The sequence below is a fragment of the Empidonax traillii genome, unplaced genomic scaffold (assembly GCF_003031625.1).
Source record: "Empidonax traillii isolate 1590-97213 ecotype Southwest subspecies unplaced genomic scaffold, ASM303162v1 scaffold693:size341962, whole genome shotgun sequence".
NCBI lineage: Eukaryota > Metazoa > Chordata > Aves > Passeriformes > Tyrannidae > Empidonax > Empidonax traillii.
In genome coordinates, this window is record NW_020955886.1 from 5,353 (window position 1) to 27,747 (window position 22,395).

Below are 22,395 nucleotides of genomic sequence, written 5' to 3' on the forward strand. Positions count from 1 at the left end.
AATACTTAGGAAAAACATGCCCAAAAACTTAACAGCTGGATAGTTTCTGAAATTTATGTAGCTACAAATTTTGCTTACATTTTATTGTCACAATTTTTGTACTAGTCAAACTACAAGCACTGAATTAAAAGCATCAAATTATAACCATAAATTCCTTCTTGTTGCTTTGGGTTTATTCCCCCTAATCTACATTGAAATAAGATGTCTGAAGCAAGAAAATCTTTAAAGCAGGTTTATGAAGGCTCTACTGACTTTCCTTACCAGACACATACAAAGACCAGAGAAACCAGAGTATTTTAAATTCTGCAGAAGTTGCTGTACTACCCTTTTGTCCAAGGACAGTTTTTAGATGAGCTGTCACAAACTGCAGATAAGTACAGATTTCCCAAGATGAGCCCCATCACTTACAGTGACCAGGTCCAGTGGCGTTTGTCCTTCTTGGTTTTTCAGAGTGGGATCAGCCCCATGTGCCAGTAACAAGGCACAAAGCTGAGTCCTTCCTTTCTGGGCTGCTTCATGGAGAGGTGTGAAAGCCCATTTGTCCGTGGCATTCACACATGCATTATACTTTATAAGTAAAGCTGCTACATCAACATGCTGGAAAAATAAAAATACCTGTTAAATTCCAAGGTACCACAGTGCATTAAAGTAACTCATAACTATTACTGACACGTCTCTGTAATCAGAGCTATTCTGATTTTTCTTAGAATACATTTAATTATGATTTCAAAAAGTATTACAACAAGGTGTTTCCTCCCTCACTTATAACACACCAGCAAAAAGTTAAGATTTGTTCTCTTGTGAAAAAAGGACAGAGTAATACAGAATCCCAAATCAAGGGGAATCTGAAGGAAAGCAAGCCTGATTTTAAAATTCCAGTTTATAAAATACTCCAGCTGTTTTGGTTAAAGTCTTGATTAAAGCACAAAGATTCAAGTTCAAAAAAACAACTGCTGTCTCAACAGCAGCCATATAAGTGAAAGTGAGATCTTGCTGATAAAATTCAAGTGGCACAGGTAAGGAAAGGCATTTTATAGAACACCTTTAAAACTGCTGGTTTCCTAGGTATTCAGGTTCAGAAAACTCAGTTCTGTAACCTGCATTCATGATTTTACAAATTCCTAAGTCTTCACCAATGAGCTATGATCAAATTATCGATTTTGTCTTTTATAAGATTACATTATAACTCGATAGCAAAAGCATTCTACAAAGTATTGGCTCACAATGCTGTCACTGAAATGTATCACTTTTTTCAATAAATAAAATCTAAGAAAGTTTGAGATATTTACCCCATAGGATGCTGCATTATGCAGAGGAATCAAACCTCCTTTATCCTGTGCATTCACATCTGCTCCATGCTGTAACAGGTACTCTGCAACCTCCAAATTGTTGTAACCAGCTGGAAGGTTGCAGAAGGACAGAAGAAACAGAATAAGAAAACACCCCCAACAGGCCATAGAGAGGCAGTACCTCACTTAAATTACCTGAAAGTTAGTTAATATGTCAGTCCCAGTGAGAACAGTATATTACTTAATACTGAGGACACTTTAACCCTAATTAAGAGTATTTGGTTTTAAAACCCATCAATAAACAATAGAAGATCTTTTTCGGCTAGAGAGAACACAAAATTAAAGTAAGCAAACGGTTGGAGGAGCAATGTAAGATTAATATGCCTGAAATACTAATTTTTCAAAAGAGAAAATACTGAATCCTCTAGCTTTGAGGCTACACTTTAAACTTGCTCAGACATAGAAGTTCAGCCACAGTATTTAGTAACTGATCAAACCAGTTAATTAGAACACTGACCTGCTAAATGTAGTGGTGTTGAATGTCGTCCTTGCGTGTCCCGACAGTTGACATTGTCAGGTGAACACAGCTTTTTTACTCGGGCCAAACAACCTTTCTTTGCAGCATCTAGTAGAGCTGCATCTCCTCTAAGTAGGTCTTGAATATCAGTATCACCATCTTTAACAAGGTCTAGAGGAGTATTTCCATCTCTGTTTTTCTTCGTGGGGTCAGCTCCATGCTGTGCACATCAAAAACAGGTGGGAAATATGTCAGTACAACAAACATGCTGCATCTTAAGCATCTTACATCTTACTGAGCAAATATTCTGACATACGCTGGAATCCTTCAAAGAGCCTTCCATTTACTGTGTGAGAAAGGACAATATAGTTGCTAATAGTATCCCTTTTACTGAAAACACTGAGCTATAATCATTTAGAAACCACAAAGCACAAATCATTTTTCAAAGATGTCCATTTACATTTCAGAGGGAACAAGAAAGAAAAGAAAGCAACCTTTCTCCAGCATGTGTTATACCTGTAACAGGAGTTTGCAAATCTCGTATTTTCCTTTTGCTGCAGCTTCGTGCAAAGGAGTGAATTTCCACAAGTCAGCTACGTTGACAACGGCACCATGTTTAACCAGCAGTTCTGCAACTTCATAGTGACCATATGAACAAGCATTATGTAACGGGACAAGTCCTCTGGAAACAATTAAAAGAAAAGAAAAATTCTCTTTGAAAATAGGGTATTTTTTCACTCAGTGATATAAACTTAAAACACAATGCACCTTCAACAATGAAACCATAACAAAAACTTCGTTATCCCCCCTTGTAGTCTAATACAGTAGGAGTACCTACTGCCAAAGCAGTGAAAATGCAATCAGCAGCAGCACTGAAGAGGAGCAAAAAGACAGGACCAGAGAAACCCTTGACACTCTAGGCCCAGGTACTGCTAAATGCTTTTGGATATTATGAACATCATCATTCTAACAGAAGGTTCCATGAAAATAAAAAAATAAAATGTCTGAAGAAAGATGGCACGTTTATCAGTTAGCAATGTTCAAAAGCTGACAGATATTACCAACTACAATTGCCAAGAAAAATATACATTCAAGCACTTACCCCTTATCTTTTGCATGCACATCAGCTCCATGCTGAAGAAGATACTCCACAACAGATACTCTGTTATATCCAGCAGCAAAATGAAGTGGTGTAGACTGACGCCCCTCAATATCTCTGCAGTTCACACTCTGAACAGTACATAGCTTCTGTGAATTTCCCAAAATAAAACATATGTTACTAATTATGTAGTGTTGGAACTTTTAATTTAGTCACAGTATGTTGTTATACACATCTAATTTTGAATAACTGTTTTTATTAAAAAGAAAGTTTTAAATTTATTTTTATGTAAAGTCTTTACTTTTCATTAATTGTGTCCTAAGAAAAAAATCCACCTGCTCCCAAATCCACACCTGTGACTTATTTATGTTTTTTATATAGGGCAAACATCTGGAGGTGGTGAATATTATAGTCTGTCATCTATAAGAACTGTACAATATAAAGGTCTTAGGACAGGGATCACAACTCTAAAGCAGTCAGAGAAGAGCTGTTTGATTGCCTGCTTTGAGAAATTATAGACTGAGATATAATTCTGTGCCAGTTTTGGTTGTAGTGGAGTAATTTTTTTTTCACAGTGGTTGGTACGGGGCTGTGTTTTGGATTTGTGCTGAACACAGGACTGAAAATGTAGAGATGTTGTTACTGTTGAGCAAGGTTTACACAGAGCCAAGGCCTTTTTGTGCTGCCACACCAGTGAGGAGGCTGAAAGTGTGTAGGAAGTTGGGCAGAGACACAGCTGGGACAAGTGACCCAAACTGACCAAAGGGATATTCCAGACCATGTGGCATCATGCCCAGCAGCGGAAAACAGAGGAAGGGGGGACATTTGGAATGATGGTGTTTGTGTTCCCAGTGTGATGGGGCTCTGCTCTCCTGGAGATGGCTGAAGACCTGCCTGCCCATGGGAAGCAGTGAATTAATTCCTTGTTTTGCTTCGCTTGTGCGTGCAGCTTTTGCTTTCCCTATTAAACTCTCTTTATCTCAACCCACAAGTTTTCCAGCTTTCACCCTTCTGATTGTTTCCCCAGTCCCACAGGTGGGGCAGTAAGCGAGCAGCTGTGTGGGGCTTGGTTGCTGGCTGGGGTTAAATCATGACAAATTCTCTTATTTTTAAGTACAGGTTTAAGCTTACTTTTACAGTATCCACATCTCCAGCCTTTGCAGCCTCCAGCAACTGTCGATCTGCATCAGAATTACCTAATGGGATCCCTTCTGCAAAATAAATGAGGTTGCATGACAGGTAAGTGTAGACCATTGAAAGGATTTGTTAAGATAGGAAATCATTTGAGTTTTTTAAGGCAAATCCTTGAAATAAAGTTAACCAATTACAGACAGGTTTTGTCTTTGCTTACTATTTACAACTATAGTTGACAGAGCTAACAGTATTGCAAAGTTGTCTTTAGCAACATGCTTCTTATCTGTTTTGAAGTACTGTGGAACCATTCTTATTTTATTTTCAGAATTAGACTATATCAAGTTTACCTACATGTATAATGCCCAAACCTTACCCTTGAAAATCCTTGTACACTGTTGCCTCTGCCCACAGATGCAAAGAAGACAATTTTGCTTTGGAAATTAATTTTCAAAATTCCCACCACATTACGTCAGAATTTTTCTAAAATTATTTCAGGTGGCTATGCCACAAACATTCAGAGCATCTCTGACAATCTAGAGAGTAAATGATATTGTTAACTAGAAAATGAAGCTCCACAACCCAGTACTGTCTCTTGAAGAACACACTTTTTTTTTTTTTTTACTTGTCTTCACTATTATTTCTTGACAGCACTTGAAATGGCAAGTAAAACAAAGCACTACAGCAGATGTTGAATAAATCAGCATACCCTGTAGCAGCTGTTGCACGCTTTCAGTCCCCATTTGTAAGGCTGTAAAGCCCTGCAGAGACACGATGGAAGGATCACATCCAGAACTCAGCAGCAACCTGCATGTCTGAAGATGACCACAGTGTGCTGCTCTATGAAGAGAGGTCTGGCCAAGATTATCTAATGCATTAACCTAAATATAACAGAGACAGGAGATACCATCATCAAAGTTTAGCATTAGAAGTGTTTTCATTGCTAAATGGGAGAACTTTACAAGTATTCATCTTACTTTAATTAAAAGAAAATATTAAGCATATTTCCAAAGGTCATTGTAATTTTTGTTGCACACAACATCATGTAAAATCTACCTGTTACACAGTTCAGTCTAGCTTCTCGCTGTTCATGTATACTCCCTACTTTTTTTCCTTACACATTTCATTATTACTGCTGGACAATGAAGTGCTGAGTAAGATACTCTAAAAACTTTCCACTCTCAGAGAGAACTACAACTGAATTTCAAACATTCATTTAAAACAACGATTCCATGTGTAAGGCTGTACAGATGGATTGATGGCCTATATCTGAAGTGTATAAAATTAGAACCTTGCAAAATTTATTTTTTTGGAAAAGCCTTTCTACTTGGCTGTCCATTGTCATGGTGTGAAAACCTATATAGTACACAAATGTCAACAAAACCCCCCACGATACTCATACCTTAGCTTCATGTTTCACAACTACTTCAACAACATCATTATGAGCCTTTTCTGATGCCACATGAAGAGGAGTCAAGAAGCTTAAAAAAAAAAAAAAAAAGGAATAATTCAAAATGTATTTTGCAAAATCTTCTAAACAAACACTTAGGAGTATTTATTTGAAACCACTCACTCTTTTGTTTTTTCATTGATGTTGGCTCCTTTCCTCAGCAGCAGTTCACACACTTGTTTCCTCTTAGGGTATGGAGATGCAGCAGCACAGTGCTGTGAACATTAAAAAATTTAGGATTAACAACTAGCTAGCAATATAAAGGCCTTATTGCTTGCTGATCAGCTGGCAGTTATGAGCTGGTAGTGTACAAAGTCAAAAGAAAAAAAGCCCCAAAACATGCAGAAGCTTATTAACTTGGAAGATTCCAAATGGGCTTTTGGATTTACTCCGGTATTTTCCAGAGCTTCCTCTCCAATAATTGCTGGAAACCATCAAGCTTTACAAACAAAGCTAACACATATAGCTTGCTGTTGCTTAAAATGAGACTGTTCTAAAAAAAAGTCATTTAGACAACCTAAAAAGGCAATTTAGGTTAGTCTTAACATTAACTTCAGGAACAAAATATTAATCAGTGTTATCTGTTTAACTAGACACTGTATATTCCATGTTGGTCTGAATTACACTCTTTGACACGGAAATTTTTACTTCCAAACTATTACCTAGTACGCTTAGACCAGCCACAATATAAGCAAAATCATGAATAAATCCTGAGATATTACCAATGCTGTCTCATGTGTCTGGGGATGCTTGAAGTTCACTGTTTCCAAAGACAGATGTTTCTTTATACGAGCTACATCTGACTCTCTTGCAGCCTGCAGCAGCGAGTGACCTTTGAATTCATCTTTAAAAACAAATAAATACACAGCAGAAGGTTATGAGATTGGCTTGAGATGGATCAAGAGAATCGTTTCTTTCAGTTAGACAAAACTATTCATTTTATTCAGTAGACCATGGTACAGACATTTTCAACTCTGATTCAAGCCTTTACATCACTTGACAGAACTTGTTAGTGAAGTCAAAACACTGTATGAATTTTGCTTTGTTTCTAAAGCAAAGCCAGAGACATCCAAACTGTCTGAACAAGAGCTATTTCACTCACCACTTTAGAGGTTCTACTGTTCACATATGTACCAATTTAAGCATATATAAATCTCTACTTCTGACCTATCTTTGGAAAAACATTTTTAGATGCTAACATGAAGTCTAATGAAGTGTTTACTGACAATTTTTGTACATATGCCAGAAAATTATTGTTTGACCCCTCAAGAACAGAATTTGAGGTCACTCTTTGCAACTCCTTTATAGTTTGCTGGACAAAAATCAATGCCTTTCATCAACTTCTTTGAACTTTCAGTGTTTGTGGCATACTGAAATATATTCAGCATTCTAAACAGTTATCCTTTTTCTTTTCTTCAAACAAAACACTGTGGAATAAAAACGAGTATTTCAACAATCTTGATGCAATGACAGGAGCAAGTAAGGAAAATGACAGTGTATTGGCAAGGTCGTGAGGGAAAGCATGTATTCTGGGAAGAAAAGCTACAAAACCCATCACAACCACATGACTGTAAAACTGACAGTAAAATTATTTTAAATGCCTACATTCAGAAAATCTAGCAATCTCAAATTATAAACAGTGAAATGCACCGTTCAATACTGCACAACGGCTTGGGAAGTGTAAGCATTTTCTAAATCTGATTTCTGGCAGGTCACTGTCTAGGGAACCTAAATACACATCACAAGCTATAACTATAGAACTGATCTCACTTTATACTCACATGCTAATCGTTCTTTTAATTGGGGTGTTGGAGCCAAATCAATGGTGCTTTTGTTGTGACAGTTCAACAGTGTTGGGTCAGCACCATAACTTAACAAAAGAGAACATACTTCCACCCTGTTCTTAGAAGCTGCTTCATGCAGAGGGGTGAATTGCCACAGATCCATTGCATTCACACATGCTCCATGCTTAAAAGGGAAAGGGGTAAAAAAAGATGCAATATCAAAACCAGATCGTTAGAAAAAGACAAGGTTATTAGTTTTAATACAGTAGACTGTTAAAATAAAAATCAATGCTTATATGCAAACTATTTCCAAGACACTAATTTTCAACCTATCACATTTAAGTACAAGGTTCTGCAAGTAATGACCTTGGATGATTAATGTATGTGGAATTCTTCTCCAGTAACATTTTGACTGCACCTCGAGTTCAGTCTGTAATCAAGTCTAATAGGATATGCTTTCTCTCATCGCTTCTGTTAAAGCTGTATGGCTTTGCAAAAAGTAATTCAAGATTCTGTGGAGGAGAAATCCAACATGGAATACAACTCCAGCTTAAGAGTTAAGACACACAGTAGTGTTTTTTTGTGTCTAGTACCACCATTGCAAAAATTCACTTTACAACTTGTCTCTGAAGTAAAAAAATCATGACTATTTATACTACAGTACATGCTTATTTCAATATTTTTTTTAATTTAATGTTTTGCTAAACAAATAGAAAGACACATGGAATTAGTGAGGGGCTTAGTCATCCAGGATGGAACAAGAGCTATTCCCTGAGCATCCAAATGTCTGAAGTTATCTAACAGAACACCCTCAGCTGTTATAATGATCTGGATTTGCTGTGGCAGCTGAGAATAGACACAGTTCAAAACTCCCTTGGCGGAAAACATAGATTATTTTGCAGGCCACATCTTCAAGCCACTAGTTGATTGTGTTTCATACTTATCCTCAAGATTAACATAATCCAGATAAACCACTTTAGTTACAGGAGTTCAATTCCGTTAGGAAGATTGACATGTTTCTCTTTCTTTGGGGTGAAGGCTACAATTCAGGGCCAGAACTGATGTTATAAAATTCATTTCCTCAAGAGACTGAATACTCTTTAATTTAAAAACATTTACTATCTTTACCAATTTTTTTTTAAACATCTCTTACTACTTTGCCTTCTGAAATATTCCTCTACTGTCAAATTCAAAATATCACGCAGCTTTTAGGGTTTTCTTTTGGTGGAATTTTTTGGGTAAGGGTAGAAACGTTGAGATAAGCAGTACTTACTTCCTGGTACAAAAACATTCAACTTTGGAGCAGAAAGAGTTAAAAACAGAAAGCACATTTATAAAGAAAAAGTTTCCTTGCAAGCAGAAGATTCTGTAGCTCCAGCTTAATAATCACTAACATGTAAAGCAAAAGCTATCTATCATGAAGTTGTGTAAATCTAAGTACAAAAAAAAATATGCAATCTGTATTACTCTATTATAAACCACTCTTATTGAATAATATTCAACTTCCTCTCTTCAGAGACCAACCTTTACTAGAAGCTCTGTTACTTCATAATGACCATAGGAACAGGCATTGTGAAGTGGTACCAGATCTCTACACAGAAGAAAAAGGAGAAGGATGATTATTTTAGTACAAATATTTCAATTCTAAATGCATCCATAACATTGCAAATGGTACTATGCTGCACCTTGAACATTTTACAAAAATAATATGAGAGATGATCAGATGAAGCTGAAGGAAAATAAGACGCTGGAAAAGAAACCAGAAAATCCCATCAGCATTTATTAGAACAAACACCTAAAATCATCAGAAGATGAGAAATGAATTGCATTGTCTCACTGCAGATGAACTGGTTTTGCTCAGACTTGAAACCCTAAGCAGGAAGAACTATCTGCAGGGAATGTTCAGAAGTGACTGTAATTATATCTTTTTCACAAGAACATTAATATCTCCTTGCTTGAAAACTAATCAAGTCGCATTTTTGTCACAACAGAAAGGTTAATGATGACAGAACAGCCTCAAGTTGAAAAAATTCCTGGTTAAAACAGCATTATTGTTTTTTACTTCATCTCTCTTTTTTAACAAATTCTATTTATTCTGGACAAAAGAAAAAAGGAACCTACCCTTTATCCTTGGCATGTACGTCAGCCCCGTGTTGCAGTAAGAGCTGTACTATTTTTACACGGTTATACCCAGCTGCTAAATGTAATGGAGTAGACTGAAATGAAAGAAGGTGGAAGTAATCAGTAACACAAAATCGAGGGTTGATTTCATTTTTTTTCAAAACTTGTTAACAGTACTATAATCTGAAGTCTTTAAAGATTTACAAGATAAAAAAACCGAAAACAACATAGTGCTTGAATCAGATATTTGAGAACTATGTTCATTGTTTACTGACTACTCTAGAAGTCAATATAAACATAAATCCTGAATTTACTCCATCACTAATACATTTGGGCAACAAAGGCCCTCTTAAAGGATTTTTGAGTCCTACAGTCCATTTTTGTCTTTTAGCCTACCCTAACTAGACACACTTTGCTGGCACAAACTATATCACTTGTGAAAGGGGAAGTAAGGGGGGCATTAGAATCAATAAATTTTGAAGACGTCTCCTTGCCAATCAATAAAGTAGTTTAGAAATTATCAACAGAAATTGTTATCCACATCTGTGAGTGCAGTAATTTAGTGGGATGTGGGGGAAACTTAATCTTCTCTTCCAAACTCTCACCCTTCACAGAGCAGACAGATAACCTCTCTGTGATCATTTCTAGAGAATGCATCCAAGCTTTCTCATCAGTAGCACTAAAGGCACAGCTACAAATTAGTGAGGAGAAATCTTATCCTGTACATTCATAAACCCATCTGCTGAACTAGGTTAGCACAGTTCCTAGAGGATGAGTCTCATAACTAGAAGATGGGAAAACAGAGATGCATCAGTGTTTTGGAAATATCCCAATATCTCATCACAAAGCCTTAAAAAAGGCTAATTAGATCAAAACTTAGGTGAATTAATACACGTACTTAATGACAACAACAAGGATGCCAAAAATTGATACTCAATAATCTGAACCTTCCACAGGCTGAACCCAGAAGACTCAAGATTTTTGAGAATGGAGATTTTGAATATTTTTATGTTATTTCTTTATCAATACTTACAGCTATGAATAGCTCACTTGCCTAGGTGCATGGCAAATAAGGGGCCTGTATCTCTGACAGCAGTAAGAATCTATGGAATGGCCCTGTTTCTTTATCACTGCAGATATGAAGGTCAAGCCAAAGTTTCAATTAAAAAGGTGTTTGTTTATTTATTGTTCCCAGATAGAAATACCTACATAGTCCTTTTAAGATTAAAAACAAACAAACAAACAAATCATCTGGCTGCTAGAGAGGTGGAATCTTATTTTCCCACATACAGTGAAGAAAATAGACAGATTTTATGTTTAACATTTTAAAAATCTGGTCAAACAATGTGAAACGTGTAAGAGAGAACAAATTTTAAATGAGGTTTTAAACAACAATACCTTTCTGCCATCACTTGCATGACAGTTAACATTTAAAGGCGTAAGAAGAGACATCATCTTTTCCTCATTTCCACTCCTGAAAAACAAGATATTAAATGGGCAGAAATATTTTTAACCTGATTGTTAGTAGCTAATTCTGGTTTTGTATTTTACATGGCTATAATGTTCAGCAGATTTTAAGCAATACATTCAGCTAAGTATTGCCAGCATTAAGGGAAAAAAAATGCATTTACCCAATGATTTTGGTAATTTTATTCACAGAAAACAGCTAAAGCTTAGCATCTAGATGGAATGACAGCTCAAAAGACAATATATACGTTATTTGCACACAATTTTGAAAATATATTTCCAGATATCTTCCAAACCTACATACCTGGCACTTTCTAAGAGTTCATCTTTCTTGTATTCACCTAGGAGACAAAAGGGCTTTCTTTAGGGATCAAATAAATATCTTTATATGTGAAGTTCACTACTTATCCTCCTCTTTTAAAATTTTAGAGAACACAAGTGCTATAAGTACTAAACAGCACACCTTTCAGTACTTAAGAGATGCTCACAGAAAATAGGAAAAGCAATTTTTTACTGTAGTGGTGCCCACCAAGCTGCTCTATCACTCCCCTTCTCAGCCGGACAGGGGAGAGAGAATAAGGTGGAAAACGACTCACAGGTTGAGATAAGGCAGTTTACTAAAGCAGAAGCAAAAGTCTGCGTGCGCACAAGAGAAAAGGAAAATAGCAAGGTTTATTCTCTACTCCACATTAGTGAGTGGTGTTCGGCTCTGTCCTGGGGAGCAGGGCTCCAGCACCCGTAGTGGTTTCTCAGCAGGCAGCTATTGGAAACAATAAATGCCTCCCCTTCCTCCTCCTTTCCTTAGCTTTTATATGTGAGCTGACATCATACTGTATGGAATATCCCTTTGCTTAGTTTGGGTCAGCTGGCCCACCTGTGTCCCCTACCAGGATCTTGCTCTTGACTGGGGGTGGGGAGGATGGTGTGCCAGTGCTGCCCAGCAGTAGCCAAAACACTGGTGTGTTATCAACACCTTTCTAGCTACCAATGCAAAGCACAACACTGTGAGGGTTGCTACGGGGAACTGTACTTCATCTCAGCCAGACCCAGTACATTTACACAGGCACATAATGATAGGACAAGGGGAAATGATTTTAAACTAAAATAGGAGATTTAGATTAGATGTTAGGAGGAAATTCTTTACTCAGAGGGCAGTGAGACACTGGAACAGGTTGCTCAGAGAAGGTGGGGATGTCCTGTCTCTGGAAGTGTTTAAGGTCATGTTGGATGGGGCTCTGGGCAACCTGGTCTAATGGATGTCCCTGCGCATGGCAGTGGGGTTGGAACTAGATGCTCTTTAAGGTCCCTTTCAACCCAAACCATTTGACAGGTCATTACTGAACTAGCACAATAAACTATCCAGAGCACATGCCATGACTGAGATGATGAAAGCCATAAGAGAATTTCTATTCAGAATTATAAACCAGGGAGAAGTATGAAAAAGACAAAACCCAAACTACTGTATTATATTAGTTCAAATGTTATTAGTCATAAAGTAATCTAAAGATTATCACTAACCAGTCAGCACTGCTTTTGCAGACGGGTCTGCTAAATCCAAAGCTGTTCTTCCATCTGTGTTCCGGATGGTTGGTTCAGCACCATGCTGCAACAATACTACAAAAATGCCAAAGTTTTCCATGAGAAAACAATTCTACAAGACAAAGCTCATGAGAAATATCATTACTGTAAGCTGCAAGCAACAACAAAAAAAATCCAATTCCTGATCCTAACTTTCTTTCTCAGATTTTTAATGTCAGATTTCCCTAATGTCATCTGTGAACAGTTTATCCAGTGAAACATGTCTACACACTTTTTATGAGAAAAAAGCAGAGCAGAAAGGGAAAAACAACAGACTGGCAAGAGGCAATCTCAGCTGAGAGCCTGTGATACACTACAAAAAACCAGTAGCAACTTCCATCAGCTCCAGAGCAAGCTGATCCAAATCCACAAGCGACTGTGCCCTAAACTGTACACAGCAGTGTCAGGCCATGCATCCTGCACTCATACTCAGGCCAAAGAGGCAATGTCATATATACAGCTCTCTCTGGATGTGCTCCTCAAAGCAAAGGAGAGTCAACCACACAATCAAAAAATTTGTTTCTTGACAACGTATCTTAACTTTCTACCTCTTCCTTAAGAAGTTCCTCTTAGAAACTGTGTAGGCAAAAAAGTGGTCAGTATAACAGAAGCTTAGCTCCATCTTAACTAATTTAACACAGCCGCTACATATAGACAGAATGAATCCTTTATTAAAATCAGTTTTTTTCTTCCCACTGCACTGTGAGCAGCAGAAGGCAGCGTAAGAGTCTAAGCTGAAATAGAACAGAATTTAGCTCCACCACATCACTCTATAGCTCCTTTTCCATGATGTCAATGTGAATCTTCAGAGATCGGTAAGTATCAAAAAGAGTGACATGTAACAGGTGACATATGAATTTACATTTACAAAAGATTTTTAGTTTTAACCCTTATACCAGCCATAGCTTCATAGAATAAAAATGGTCTTTAAAAGCTTCTGGATTTTTCACAGTGAAAACAAATGAGTCAGTCACAGGAAGAGTGGGAGAAAATTACCAATGCAGACATCTGTCTTGCCCTTAATGGCAGCTTCATGAAGGGGAGTGTAATTCCAATTATCCCGAGCGTTAGGATCTGCACCATGCCGCAAGAGAAGATTGACGACTTCAGCATGACCAAAAGAGCAAGCGTTGTGAAGAGGAATAAGGCCTCCATCATCTCGGGCATGGACATTGGCACCGCTCTGAAGCAAATATTCAACTACATCCTTCCGACCAAAACCTTGAAGGGGAAAAAGGAGAAAAGGCGTCAGGATGGGGTAAGAAAATTCCACGTTCCCCATGTACAGATTGAAATAACAAACTTGAATAGCAGTAACTGCTCTAAATAACAACCACAACTGCCACTGTTTACAAAAGAGTATTGACACACTAAGGGTGTTTTTGAAACCCTTAAAAATTAGATTAAAATCAGTAGAAAAATAATAGTCAAGATTACTGGAACAGTGAATAGGGCTCCCACGAGTCAACAGCTTCCTTAAAATGTAACAAAAAGAACAGAACAGTGACAATAAAACCTATTTTTTACTCACTTTATATGGTTAATAAACTGAACAATATTTTATGTGATACTCTGCCAACCCACTGCCAGTTTGTGTATGGAGCAATGGATGAGCCCTGGGAACAGTGAGGATGAGAATGGCTTCAAGTCAATGCATGGAGCGTCCAAGGTGGAAGCGTTGAGGGACAGGCTGGATGGGGCCCTTAGCAGCCTGGTCTAGTGACTGACATCCCTGTCCATGGCAGAGGGGTTGGAACTACATGATCTTCAAGGTCCTTTCAAACTAAAAAAAAAAAATCTATGATTCTATTTACAATTCATATTTTAAGCTTTTTAAAAAATATTCATGTAACAGGAAAAGTATTTTACAGAATAAAGTTTCTTGTTTTCTAAAAGAAGCAAGTAGGCAGCACTACTCTCAGGTTAACACCAGAAGCATGGCTATTTGCTTTCCAAGGAATAATTAACTTAGAAGTGTACACAGATTCCATCTTTAAAATAATCACTTAAGAAAGCCCTTAGGGACATAGGAAGTTTATCTGACACCATTCTATATCGAAGAAATTTATTATAAGAGTATGCACAACCATAATTTAAACATATTCATACTCGCTATTTTCAGCGATGTCTAAAATTATTATAAATATTTGATCCTGACTGAAAAACAAAAATGCTTTTATACATTCTCAGGCACTTTTTTACAAGCCTAACATTCAAGTTAGTGGACAGCAAAAAATATGTCCATTGGTACATCTGGGCTTAGAAATATATCATAAATAAGGTAACTGCTCTTATAAAGCATTTCTATAGGTACTATTTTTCAATTTCAGTTGAATCTTGCATTTTTTTTTAATGGCAAATAAAGTAGGACAACAAGCTGTATCTTGTTTCCTCCAGTATCTCCACAGGAGGCCAGAAAGCTTAAGGACTTCTTGTAGCCATTATGCCCATCTGGTTATGTTCCAAAGGCCACTGCCTACAGAAATCCCTCAAAGGTTCCACGAATGTCTCCGTGGGTCTCAGGATTATTACGGCAGTAAGAGCCATATTTTGGTATGTATCAGTCTTCTGTCAAGTACCTTCTGGGAAACAACCCATGGGTGCAGGACTTGACCTTCCTTGCTTTAAACTATGTGACTTAGAACTGTTTGCCTACAGAGATCAAGACCTGGGTGGGGATGAAGTCTTGGGCTTTTCCCTCAGACAGAATAACCATACAGTTGCCAACACCACTGATACTCAGGTTGTAGCAAATCTAAACTTTGCTACAAATCATCCATGGAATGTCAGCAGACAGGTGCAGGTCCCTGCACCCATAACCTAGAAATTATGTATATTCCTCAAACCAACACAGTGTTTCAGTGACAAAGCCACCAAAGTGTAAGAGAAGGGACAACATTTCAGTTACAATTGAACTTTTAGTTTTAGCTTAGTTGTGACTCAACCTTTTCATAGCATGTTCTTCACTAAAACTGACTTCAGTAAATCCCTCTCTTGGAGCAAGAGACACTTTCAGTTTCACCACCTGAAGCTCACAAAAAAATTCCACTGCCATTATTAAGCAATTTCTCGATCCTACTTGATAAGAGAAGATCATATAAACATATATGTCAAAGAGAAAGAGGCCAGGAAAAGTATTCAGAAAAGTAGTAGTTAAATTCTAACTTTTCTCCTCTTCCCTCAAAAGTCTGGTAAAGAACCACATTCGCCACAAATTCATCATTATTATAAAAATCAGTTTATGTGAAACTTTTTAATCCTAGAATGAACTTCAAGATGTTTTCAAGTAACAGTCACAAGGCTATACTGGTGATGTGCTTCAATTTTTCAAATACAAAGCTTATTAGCACTTTGCCTACAACAGAACCACAGACTGTACAGCAAAATCACTTTTGAGTCTCAATATGACACCTACCCACCCTGCCTGTCCTAAGACAGAATGGGAGCTCAGCACATTTGGGATAAGAACTGGATCAGACATGTGGCCCATGCAAACCCAATGTATCTGCGCTGGCACAGTAAGCCATATTGACTGCACATGCATGCATATTTCTGCTGCTGCTGCTGCAAAAAAAAATCATAACCTGTACATATACCCATGCACCCATACTGTCTGTATACTAAATTATACACAGTGTATTTCTCGCTCCTAAATATATTTAGCTTCCCTACCTAGATATTTTAAGTACTAGGTATTATTTATATATAAAAGTAATATATATTACAAATAATATTACATTATAGAATATTATATATTATATATTATATATATAAAAATACGAGGTATTATAAAAAACAGTATTTATAAATACCTATTAAGTATTATAAATGCTGTTATTTTCTTACATATGTCCTGATTTTTTTCTTACATCTTCAAGCCTTTAAAAAATTCTGCTTCTAGTTTGAATGTATACTCAAAATTTACTAAATTCTTTGAGAATCTACTCAAATGAGACTTCTGCAAGTGCCAGAGTTCTGCAAACAGATCGTCAAGGCTGTTATTTGATGACAGACTGCTTGGTATTCTTTTGAGTAACAAAAAAACATTTTCCAGGACTGCTGTAATATGTTAGAAAAGCCTGAGACCAAACTCTCCTTCCAGAATTTACACATCTGGTAACTAAGCCACTAATTCTTGTACACAAGGCATTCCTATCCCTCAATAGGCTGACGTACAGCCATGTTTTTGAGGGTAAAATGCCAACCTCAGCACGAATCAATAACTGAAAACCAGCTGTAGTGAACCTCGTAACAGGCATAGAGAATTCACCCAGATCCCTCTATCTAGTACAGAGGTTCAATCAGATACAGCTCATGAGCAGCCTGCAGCATCTCTCTGTGCAAAGCCTGCATCCACTCCAAAAATGCCTCCAGTGCAGCAACACCCCGCAACTACCTGTATCTAATTTAATGTTGAGATGGACTCATTTGCATCACACCAATTTTTGTGACTTCTCTCCAGCACTGAGTGCACAGCAGGGATTCCTTACTTCCTTGTGGAAGCATCTGTACAAGAGGGCACCATATATGGAAGGAGAATTATTTTCTCATTACATTCTAAAGGATGCATGTGTACGGAGGAAATGACCAAACCGCACAATGGCCTCTCCTTGTGTTGTTTTCACCGAGACTGGAAAGCAGGGAGAGCCTTTGCTGACACAGGGCAGGCAGCCAATACCTCCTGTAGTAGTTCCTCTTTACCATTAGTCAGCTGCTGCAAAAACTGTTTCAAACCACAACACTGTGATTTTTAAGGGGTGGGGATTTTCTTTTGCTCTTGAGCTTTTATACAAAGACCACTTAAGTGAGATCATAGCTTGCAACCGTGCAAGGTAACTGTCTTATCATCATGAACACTTGAATTTTTTTATTGCAAAGGAAGGCTGGCTACTCAGGATCTCCAGCTGACACTCTTCTACCATCTGTGACAACTGAACACCTCACCGTACTTGTTCCCTGACAAGTCACAATTTTTTAGCTCACAATTCCTGATTATAAATCATAACAGAAATATTTAACTGTATATAATAAAAAATTTATTTAGTCACTGTGTGCCATAATTGACATTCAGCTAATACAGATGAGATGAGAAGGTAAGACAAAGAACTGAGCTTCACTTCTCCCCTACCCTGGCCGTTCATATTTTTGGATGAATTTCAGATTGCAGCACTGGCATTTTGGCACCTGCCAAGTCCCTAAAGCCTTGTGATACTTTGACACACACTGTAGAGAAAAAGACTGGCTCGAGCAAGTATATGCAGGTTATGGTGGGAAAGGATGGAACCCATTTTACTGTGAAGGGTGGTGGCTCCTGCCTGAAGCTTCAGTACAACCTACCTACCACACACACAGTTGTGTACTATAAAATCCAAAGAGCAACCTTCCCCAAAAGCCCAGGATGTATTATCTCTGATAATGACACATGCCCAGGAGGAGCTTGTAGTGTTGTTTTTTTAATACACTTTATTTTAAAATCCACCTTTACAAAATGACACATGGAAAAAGAAGACTTTGGTTTTTTGTTTTTTAAATTGCTTGGTAAAATCTGTGCAAAGACTTAAAAAATAGAACCCAAGTCCAGATCCCAGAATGGCACTCTGAAAAAGGAAAAAAGGGCAATACAAAACCTATCAGTGTATTTCAACTCCATATAAGAAGTCCCAAAACTGAAAGAAAATAGTCAGAAAAGTTTTGTAATGTATTTTCTAAGAATACCAAGCCAACTAGTATAAACAAAGCAGGAATACAAGAGATTTTTGCTTTCACTTCCTGGAATGTAATTCTTTTAGAGGCAGAAGGCAAAAGAAGTTAGTATTACTCCAGCTGTAATGGGGTACAGGCAAAATGAAACAAAAACAGTAACTCCCAAGTTTGAGAGTTCCTTATGTCCACCTTTCACATGGAGTCTATTGCAGGTGGGCTGACAGCAGTAGAGTTTGACTTGAGGCAGTAAGGAGTGTTAAATCCAGAAATGACACAAATATTTTATACCACGTGTTAACTAGAAACTATCAGCATCTCCTACAGTCTGGTGAGAGGAGGAATTAATTTATCTGTATCAGGTCTGGAGAACACTTAAGCACGGCAATGGTGTTTCCCATTTATACACCAACATTAGAAGTCGAACAACTACATGAACTTATTGCTGTGCATTTTTTATAAAGAAAAATCTTTCTATAGATCTGGAGTTCTTTAAAGTCAAGACGGATCACTCCTGTCCGGAGAGATAAACTAGATCACTATACTGAATGAGAAACATCTTAGGCACCCAAAGGAAGCCCAAACCAACCAAAACCAAATAAACAAAACCCCTCACTTCTACAAAAGGCTCTAAAATATACACATTTGTTTGTAGAAGTTTAGTCAATTAGTGAACAGGCAGGACTGCTGCATATAAAAGCTGCAAAATTGTTTTCCTCTGACAGGATATTTTGTCTCCTGTGCTCCCTTATTGATCAACTTTTTTAAATTTATGAAATGCTGCTGTCCTAAGAAGGCTTTCAAAAACTTTGACCTATGAGGTCTGAATCAAGACCTCTTGACACAAAGAAAGGACACCTTAAGTAGAAACCTTTTCTAAGACAATTCAGTAAAGAAATGAACATCTTTGTTACTATCCATGCTGCTCGGCCGAAAGGAAGCTGCTGTCTTCTGCAGCCTGCCAGCCTTGGGGTCCTACACCTAAGGCTGTACTCAAATCAAAAGCACCAACATGAAAACAAGTTACAGTCAGGTCTTTGTCTGAAAAGGTGGGATACAATCTTCTGGCCTGCTGCCAGAAAAAGCAGTTGTTCTGTGACGTCAGTTGTTTGCGTACTCCAGTCTTGAATTAACAAAGTCCATTTGTTAAAGATAAGAATGCAAAAACCTTAGAAACTGTGTTATCTGACAGGCCCCTTCATGGGTGCAATTCCAAAAACGCGCAGGCCTGCCGAAATCCATGAGAACTGCACCTGGGACAAGTGTCCCTGTCGGAGCTCACGTGTCACAACACGAACAGAACCCCCCTTCAGATGTCCTCAAGGCCAGACGAGGTTTGGTTGCTTTTTTTTTTTTTTTAAAAAGGGGAAAAGGAAATAGACCGAGGGCAGACTCCGCTGTACCGCTCGCAGCCCCCACCGCGTGGGTGACCCCGAGCGGGCCCCGGGGCCGGGCAGAGCCGCGGCGGGGGGCGATGCTGGGGGGCGATGGAGGGCCCGGCCCCCCGAGTTCCGCCCACCCGAGCGGCCCAGGCTGCCGGCGCTGCCCTTCGGCCCGGCCCGGCTCCCCCCGCCCGGTACCTGCGGCGAAGTGCAGCGGGCTGGACTTCCTGCCCGCCGTGTCGCGGCTGTTCACGTTCTCGGGCCGCACCAGCCGCTTGACCCGCTCCACGTCCCCGTTCCTGCAGGCCTCGAAGAGCTCCCGGGCCGGCTCGGCCGCGGCCGCAGCGCCGCACCCCGGTGCTTCAGCCAGGGCGGCCGCGCCGCCCGCGCAGCGCCGCCCCGCCATGCCGGGCCGGGCCGGGCCGGGCCGGGCCCCCCGCACCCCGCACGGCCCCGCACACGCTCCGCGCGGGCGCTGCGCCCGGCGGAGGGATCCGCGCACCGCCGGCCTCGTGCGCAGGCGCGCCCGGCGGAGCCTCCTCCCCCCGCGAGGCCCGTGCCGAGGCCGCTCCCCGCGATCCGGGCGGCGCTTCCGTTCCCTGCCGGCTGGGAGCCGGGGGGAAGCAGCGTGACGACTCGCACAGCCTGTCTTTAACCTGCTGCCCTCTCCTTCGTAAGGGAAGGTGATGATGAGCATAAAAAGTACAGCACTAGCGATTCGTCCTGCATTCGTTCCAAAATGTGCTGGTGCTGCTTACAGTAATTAAATGTAGAGTAGGAGGTGATGATTGTTCAGGGATTTTTTTTTCCCTCCCTGTAAAATGTGTAAGACTGTGTTTTGGTGCTAATAAATTCATGATGCTTGCACAGTTACTTACATAGCAAAGTACTGTGGCTCAAAAGGAAGTGAAGTGATTGCATAATAACTATGGAATGGAACTTATACAGTATAAATGATGTAGTTTCCTTTATTAATCTCTAAAAGCAGGTATCAGAAAATGCTGTTAGTTGACTGCCAATTCAAGGTTTTTGGAAGACAATGGAAAGCACCTCCTTCTGGCAACCCTCGCCAGCTTAATGGAAAAGCCTGACCATAGATGGGACTGACTAGAACAGGATTCAGTTGATGAATATTCCACTCATGCCATATTAAAATGCTTACTTTTGCAAAAGATAGTTGAATAGAGTCAGTGGCTTCCAGTTCCAAAGGCAGAGATAAGTACCTCCAGACTCAATTGAACTTGCAGACTATTACACTAGGAAAATCAATGGCCTGAGAACATGGAAAGAGACCCAGCACATTTGTATAGTTTAGTCATTTACACTCTGTTAAACATCCTTGTCCCTGAAACAGGGCAGTTACATCCAAATTGCCTCTCCCTGCTTCGTACTACTACATAAACTATGCCCAGGAATTTTTTGGTGGGGGACCCTACCAACTGTCCCAGGCCTACACCCTGCTATAGTAGCATAGCAAGGTCCAGTGCCTGTGTCTGTGTCCTCACACTGTTTGTTTACTGATTTACACATAGTACAACAGAAGAATGCAGCCAGCATAGGGACAGAAACCACTTACTTTTGACAAACACATGATGCCTTGGTCACATGTGTTTTCTGTAATCCCACTGGCTTTTCTCTGTGTCTTCATTTAAATTACAAGCTGTTCTCAGCACGCAGGGAAAAGTCAGGCTACGGCCAGAGGCCCTTGATCAGCACTGTCACACAAACATAATTCATCCACTGCTTTGCATGGGGCCATAATATTCCAACATAAACTGTCATCAAATGTGGCTCATAGGCCTGCAGCCGTGCCAGACCTTCCCAGCTTCTCCAAAGTATGCATAATGAAAACTTCCCTTCCTATGTGCAGGTTCCACAGGCTGAAAACAAGACCTGTAATGCTGCCATTTGTATCCTTTACTAGCACCATCAGTTTTGCTGGAAAAAATATACAAGCTTTTGAGTTCATAAACCCTTCTCCAGGCCTACAGGAGAAGTAGTAAATGCATTAACTTGGCTGTTTTCATTTCAAAACTGATGACGTAGTGTGTATCTAAAAGTATCTAGACTGTGTATCTCAAAGTCTGTGGAAGTGTAAATACCTGTGTAAATACAAACACATCCTGCTCCCCAGGTCTTTGAAGTAAATTTAAAACTGGAACAATTATTTCACTACTTCACTATATTGTTTCTTTCCTTGGCTAAAGGAATTATCAAGTGCTAATGAAAAAAAAAAGAGAGTTAGAAAAAGAGAAGGATTATAAAGAGCATGGCCTAAAATAAACAAACTCCCAATTCTTTCCACATCACTTTACTCAAAAGATGCTATTATTCTAAATTATCTATAGCCTGACTTCCTTTTCCAGTATGTCTTCCTGATAGCTTGAGTGTGAAAATATGGCAGGTATCTATTAATAGAAACAAAATAATAATAAAAAATTATACTGTAAGAGCAGGATTCAATTAGCCTTGAATTCATTGAGTCAAACACTTTCAGTATATTTTAGGACTGGTGTATTAATAGCCTTCACAGTGACTTTTGAGATTCACATCATGTAAAAAATCCCTACTTTTTAATTTATTTATATATTTATTTATGTTACGAGAAAATAGTCTATAAAATCCAATGGCTTTCTTCCATCTTCTGTACAATAGTGTGGTTAGAAAACCATAGCTGAAATGTATGCCAAATCCCATGTGGTAGAGATTTTTCAAGAGGCACCTGTTACCAACACCCCCAAGAGGCTCAGCCATTAACAGCTTGGAAACATTTGACTGTCATTCCTTTTAGTGTAATTTGTAATATACCAATGGCCTCTACCTTTGCAGTTCATTTATCCCAGTGGCATAATCTGGCCTTACAGAAACAAAGTATTT

General features: G+C 39.0%; 1 protein-coding gene across 1 annotated transcript; it reads right to left on the reverse strand.

The window, feature by feature from the left end:
- Positions 1–342: 342 nt before the first annotated feature.
- LOC114065740 (poly [ADP-ribose] polymerase tankyrase-2) lies at positions 343–20,045 on the reverse strand. The gene is made up of 18 exons (XM_027899867.1): positions 19,717–20,045; positions 13,433–13,657; positions 12,377–12,472; positions 11,163–11,199; positions 10,790–10,865; positions 9,392–9,486; positions 8,795–8,861; positions 7,268–7,454; positions 6,209–6,330; positions 5,610–5,701; positions 5,439–5,517; positions 4,746–4,917; positions 4,037–4,116; positions 2,909–3,054; positions 2,323–2,488; positions 1,807–2,026; positions 1,290–1,399; positions 343–597 (listed from the first exon to the last, which is right to left on the reverse strand). Exons 1-18 carry the CDS (start codon positions 19,922–19,924, stop codon positions 358–360), a joined length of 2,418 nt encoding a protein of 805 aa, XP_027755668.1. The 5' UTR covers positions 19,925–20,045; the 3' UTR covers positions 343–357.
- Between the last annotated feature and the right edge of the window lie 2,350 nt (positions 20,046–22,395).

Coding starts and splice junctions, on each gene's coding strand:
- LOC114065740 (XM_027899867.1), bottom strand. CDS start 19,924: ATGGCGGGGCGGCGCTGCGCGGGCGGCGCGGCCGCCCTGGCTGAAGCA. Junction 9,487..10,789: donor ATGCAAGTGATGGCAGAAAG/GTATTGTTGTTT, acceptor CTTTCATTTCAG/TCTACTCCATTACATTTAGC. Junction 2,027..2,322: donor TTTGCAAACTCCTGTTACAG/GTATAACACATG, acceptor TGATGTGCACAG/CATGGAGCTGACCCCACGAA.